Genomic DNA, 6,000 nt, shown 5'->3' on the forward strand with positions numbered 1-6,000 from the left:
AACTGCCAACAGTGGCTACCCCTGCCAAGGCAAGTGGGATTTTGAGAATTGAGGTAAGGGGTAGTTGGCAATTTCTACCTTTTATCCCATGTATCTCTGCAGTTGAAAAAAGATTTTTTTAACAGTGAAACCATTGAACATTTTTTTAAATGTATGTAGTTGTGATCAGCTTCATGAAGGCATATAAGAAGGAAAAATTGGGGGGCATTCATGGGGATCTGCATCTGGAGGAACTCTCACACTGCAGGGCTTTGCTGCTTTGTAGGAATCTGCGGCGGATCCGGAAGTGTCAGCGTGGTCGAGAGCAGCAGGAAAAGGAAGGGAAGGAAGGAAACAGCAAGAAGACCATGGAGAATGCAGATAGCCTGGATAAACTGGAGTGTAGATTCAAGCTGAATTCCTACAAGATGGTATATGTGATCAAGTCAGAGGACTACATGTATCGGAGGACCGCCTTGCTGCGGGCTCATCAGGTGAGAACCAGTATTTGGAATTTCTCCACACGCCTCCCTCCTCAGCCAGTACCAGGATGCTGTTACAAAGTACCACAGACTGCATGACTTAACAACAAAAACTTACTATCTTAACACTTGTAGAGGCTGGAAGTCCAAAGTCGAAGTGTTGGCAGAATTGCTTCGAAACTTCTGAGGACTGTGAGGGAAAATCTGTTTCTTGCCTTTCCTAGCCTCTGGTGGTTTTCCGGCAATCACCAGCATTACAGGGCTTGAATATTTCTGCCTTCATTTTTACATGGTATTCTCCCTAAGTGTACATCTGTCCAAATTTCCCCCTTTTTAAAGAACGCCAGCCATACTGGATTATGGGTCCACCCTCCGACAGTATGAGCTCATCTTAACTAATTGTATCTGCAACAACCTTATTTCCAAATAAGGTCACATTCTGAGGGGTGGAAGTTAGGATTTCTGCTTGTGAATTTGTGGGGGGACAGCTTAGTCAGTAACAGCACCTTCTAGTGAACAGAAGCTTCTAGTGAAGCTACTCCCAGCATTCACACTTCCGGTAGTATTGCTTGTGTGAGTCCTGTCTGTGTTCACATGTGAAAGTCCTAGTGCTGTTATGTACCAGGTATTGTGCCTGAGACTACAGCCACGAGATAAGAGCATATAAGGTAGTGTGATGATGTGCATTTCCAAGGAAAGAGATGAGGTGATCAAGGGTGACTGGCACACAGAGCCCTGCTTTTGTTGGGAAGACCTCTCTAAGGAGGTGACCCCTGAGGCCTGTAGAGTGGTGAGGATCCAGCCTGGTGCAGAGTTGGGTTGGTACTTTTTAGGCAAAGGAAACAAGCAGGTGCAAGGCTGGGAGGGAGGAAAGGACTTCACGTGTTCAAAAAACTAACATCAGTTGTGGGGGACTTGCTTGGTGATCTAGTAGTTGAGGCTGCACACTTCCAGTGCAGGGGGTGCATGTTCAGTCTCTGGTCAGGGAACTAGAATCCCAAATGCCAAATATGGCAGGGCCTTTAAAAAATAAGTAAAACATCATCGTGTTTTGAGCCATAGGGGAAGTGGGATGCATGAAGTTGGAAAGGTGGGCAGAGGCCACATTACTTATTTTTACAGGCTATGGTTTGGATTTTGAGGTACATTGAGACTTTGTTGACAAAGATGTAGACTGATGGGAGTGAGCGAGCGCACCAAGTTGGATGGGCAGAGACCACTCACGAGACTGCTCATCCAATTGAGAGATGATGACTGCCCAGACTACCAGGGTTGTAGAGGGATTTTAATTAGATTGGAGGGACTTCCCTGGTGGTCCAGTGGTTAAGACCCTGGAGCTTCCAGTGCAAGAGGCATGGTTTTGATCCCTGGTTAGGGAACTAGGATCCCATATGCCATGCTATATGCCAAAAAAGGATTGGAGATATAATTGTCAGGATGTGCTAATGATTGGATGTGGGGAGGTTAAGAGAAAGGAGAACATTAAAGATGCTACCTGGTGGTTTTTGTTTTTTAATTTTGTTTCTTTGTTTATTTTGCTTGAGTAACTGGGAAGCTTAGGGGTATGTCTGTTAACAGGAAAGGGTTATTACCAGGTTTGGGAGGCAGATCAAAGGACTACAGAACATTCAAGTGGGAAGCACAGGGTGGGCAATTTAATGTACTTCTCTCTCGGTGCTGTGTGTTATATGTCTGCATGTCTGATTCAAATGATGTAGGGAGCTGGGAAACACCTAATTCATCTTTGTATCACCTTCCCTTCCTTGCTTATGGGCACCAACAAGTACGTTGGAGGTAGGAACAAAAAACCTCCACTGAAGATCTGCTGTGCCCAACAATCTGATGGACAGAGTGGGATAACAGCAGGAAGGGATAGTGGGTTTTAAACCCTTTGCCTTGCGCTGTGACAGAAATGACCAATAGCCTCATTGTCTCACTCAGAGTACATTAGAATCGGCTGGGTTGCTGGTTTAAAAATACAGGTTGATGGAAACAAGGAACTCTGTACACGTTTTTTCCAAGACCTCCTCCTTCCCCAACACGCCACCACGTGGTGATGCTGCAGACTAAAATCGAGAAAGCACTGAGCTAGTTCTGACCAGACCTTGGGTTGGCATTTCTCTGGGGGCTTTATGATCTGTAACTTGAGCCCACATCTTTCCTCTGCTACTTTAGAAGAAAATTGGATTTTGTATTTGAAGGGTTTTTTAGTCCTAGTTCATGGAGGATTTCTTCTTTGTTCTATTTTTCAGTCCCATGAGCGTGTAAGCAAGCGGCTACATCAGAGGTTCCAGGCCTGGGTAGATAAATGGACCAAGGAGCATGTGCCCCGTGAAATGGCAGCGGAGACCAGCAAGTGGCTTATGGGTGAGGGGCTGGAGGGCCTGGTGCCCTGCACCACCACCTGTGACACAGAGACCCTGCACTTTGTGAGCATTAACAAGTACCGTGTCAAATATGGCACAGTGTTCAAAACCCCGTAACTGCAAAGCCAGAGCAGATAACTGGAGGGGGGTGGTGTGTGTGGGGGGGCGCGTGTACTCGCACACACTGAAGAAACAAGGAAGATGCCTTTCAAGCCTCACTGGGCCTCTCTGGGACATGGCCACCTGATCTGTGCGTGGCTGGTGCAACCTGGCACCAAGTGGGCTACATATAAGGAACGTGTGATCCCTTACAAAGCCGGAGTTGGAACTTTTCCCAGGGGTTTTGGGTATTAGCCTGCCCTGGAGGGGAGGAAACCCACGCAAGCACAGGGACACGCAGCTTGCACACACCAGCAGAGCGGAGACTGGAGCCTTCTGGGGCGACCTTCAGTGAGGGAACCGGATGCTGTTCACACCTGGACTGGATGGGCGAGCATCGACTGACAGACTTGAGGAGTCAACGCTTAGATGGATTGTAACTCTGATGGTCACTGCTCCTTTCCTCTTCCCCCCAAAAAGGAAAAAAAACTGGATTGGATTTTTTCTCCTGGTCACTTGAGCACATCTAGATCACCCATTAGGTTTTCTCTGGGACCTGCAGTTTGGCTTTGGGATTGATCATCTTGTGGATTTGATTCCTGATGAAAGCTTGCTGCCCACCCTTTCTTCTCTCCTCTGGTTCTCAGCCTCAACAAATTCAAATCAGTCGTCCTTTTTAGCTCCCGTGGAACTGTTTTGTACCTGCTTCTTTACTAGTCTACCCTAGTGCCATCCACCAGCTTTACTCACACACACACACAAACACAATTTTAACTTGGTTTTTCTTTTTTTTTTTTTTTTGTAAATAATGTACATACTGTCAATTTTTTATTAAAAGAAATATGCTTTGATGTGCTAGCATAACTGCTCTAGCTTCTTGTGTACCATAGTTCTATGTGGCTTCAGGTTTAGTACCTGTGAACAGGTGTACAAGACATTTATTACACTTTTTACCAAAGGGAGTTACCGTTGTAGTACTTTTGTGTAAAACTTGTCTTCCTTCTTGCCCCAACTTTTTTTTTTTTTTTTTGTAAATAAATAAAGCTTGGTTCTTAAGGAATGAACTCTCAACACAAGTCCCTTGTCCTCACCAGAGAATACTGTGAAGCAGGGATTTGGGCTTCGGTTCCTTATCTACATACAGTACAAAAACAGGATTTTGCTTTAAATAGTTAGCAGTCAGTTGTACTTGTCCCAAATCAAAATATCTCAGATTTTAAAAATAGAATTATTCATTCTTTTGGTACATATTCTACCCCCTTCAGCTGTTTGGAAATATTTTATATATGGGTATATTGTGCAGCTGTATAGTTTGTGCTTCTCTATTTTTTACCTTTATTGGAAATGGGAGTGAACAGCTTAAATACCAAACCAGTGTTTGAAAGAAGTGTGTACACAGTGTGTGGTATAAATGGGGTTAGGAGGGAGAAGACTTGATACATTAGCAACTGCAAATGGAATATATATGTATATATATATTTTTAATTACATAAATTTAAAGCAGCAGATATTTAAACATGAGTGATTAGGATTTTTGTATGTGGGCAGCCTGGCTTTTCTGAACAAACACCAACTGAGCCCCTCCCAGGACTTTGGTGAATTTTTCTCCAGCAACCATTACTCTAGTCAAAGTAAACAACAGTGTTCCTGTGTGGTTTTGTTTGCTTTTTAATTAAAAATCCCTAATATCACCACCACAAAACCAAGTTTTTTTTGCTCTGGACTTTCCTTATGAATGGTAAGCTTATCTGACTTTTAGACTTTTGTTGGGGGGCGAGCATTGGAGGGATGGCACAACTATAGGAGACTCAGCTCACATGTGTGAGGTGGCAGGAAAGGCTTGTGGGAGGAGATTCTGGTGAAGCTGCAGCACTGCCTCACTTGGAAGGTGGAGTGATACTGATGGGTTGGGTAGGATCTTCAGGTTTTCCACCAGTAACTCAACCCATCCCCATCTGCTTGCTTAAGAAAGATCATGTTGACTTGGAGTTAATAGGGGGAATTGATTGAACCTCACCCAGGCAGCCCCAGCTATTGCTGTATCTGCAGAGGGTTATGACCAGAGCAGCTGCCTGCAGGTCAGGATAGGGTTTCAGGACCAGTCCTACTAGTGCAACCAGAAGAAGGGAGCTTCACCTACAGCCAGGATTTACAAACAGCATTTTTATGTCTCCTGCCTTCTGACATCTGAGCTCCAAGCTCGGCTCAGCCTGTCTTAGAGCAGCAAGTTATATTTTAAGTCGTGTTTGGTATTCTGTACTTAAGTCACTTTTCCCTATGATTTGCATTTGAAGTGTTGTAAACTTGGTCAGTATTTCTATTAAAATATCAGGGGTCGGTCATGTTGTGTATATACTTTTCTTCCTAATGATTTTATAGAGAAGATTTCATCCCATTCCCAGGAGGGAGGTGGGGGAAAGTTGCCAATAGACCACCAGAGTAACATGAGGGTGAAACTGGAGGTGTTTCTGGTATTATGGCGTCTCTGAACTCATCAGTCCCTGTAGAGAAATGCATTATTCTGTTACGCTCATGAATTCTATGTCTGATCTGCCATCTCAAAGTCGTAAGCTTCTGGCGATGGGCAGCAATTAGCCATATACATAAAATAGAACACGTAGTAGAGGAAGCTGAGGTTACTGGGGTATAAAGCACTCCCTATTTAACACATGTCCGCCGAACGGCTTGAAGGCACCGGTCCCTGGCGCCACCTGAAGCAGACACAAGGACCACAGGCAAGGAGGTTCCGCTTGTAGCTTCTGAGACTAGGTGACCTGCATCTGCACAACCGAAGCTCCCACCAATCGTGCCTTCGGTCAGTCTCTGTACTAGGCTTTTCTCAGAATCAAAGCGTCAGACTTCTGTTTTACTTAAGGATTTGCCCAGTGGCGACCAGCTCGGACCGAGATAAGAGTAAAGCCTCAGAAGCGCAGCTTTTAGCTTTAAGCTTGCTGCTCAAAAGTTCGGAGCAGCGGGGCTTCACTGAGCCGCTGGTGTTCCACGGAAAGCTGCCCGGGCCTGGAAGGCGCCTTTGAGGCGCCGGAACCCTTGGTTCCAGGCCGTGGACCGCGCCG

At 45.3% G+C, this 6,000-nt stretch overlaps 1 protein-coding gene across 3 annotated transcripts in view; it reads left to right on the top strand.

Moving 5' to 3' along the window:
• Positions 1-5,268, top strand: part of SIN3A (SIN3 transcription regulator family member A) — a 68,103-nt gene extending 62,835 nt beyond the window's left edge. For all 3 annotated transcript variants that reach the window (XM_027520748.1, XM_027520747.1, XM_027520749.1), the window contains exons 20-21: positions 266-473; positions 2,714-5,268. In XM_027520748.1, the coding sequence (XP_027376549.1) occupies positions 266-473; positions 2,714-2,944 (439 nt within the window). In that variant the 3' untranslated portion in view covers positions 2,945-5,268. The remainder of the gene's footprint in view (positions 1-265; positions 474-2,713) is intronic.
• Positions 5,269-6,000: the final 732 nt, after the last annotated feature.

The sequence above is a fragment of the Bos indicus x Bos taurus genome, chromosome 21 (genome assembly GCF_003369695.1).
Source record: "Bos indicus x Bos taurus breed Angus x Brahman F1 hybrid chromosome 21, Bos_hybrid_MaternalHap_v2.0, whole genome shotgun sequence".
NCBI classification, from domain to species: domain Eukaryota; kingdom Metazoa; phylum Chordata; class Mammalia; order Artiodactyla; family Bovidae; genus Bos; species Bos indicus x Bos taurus.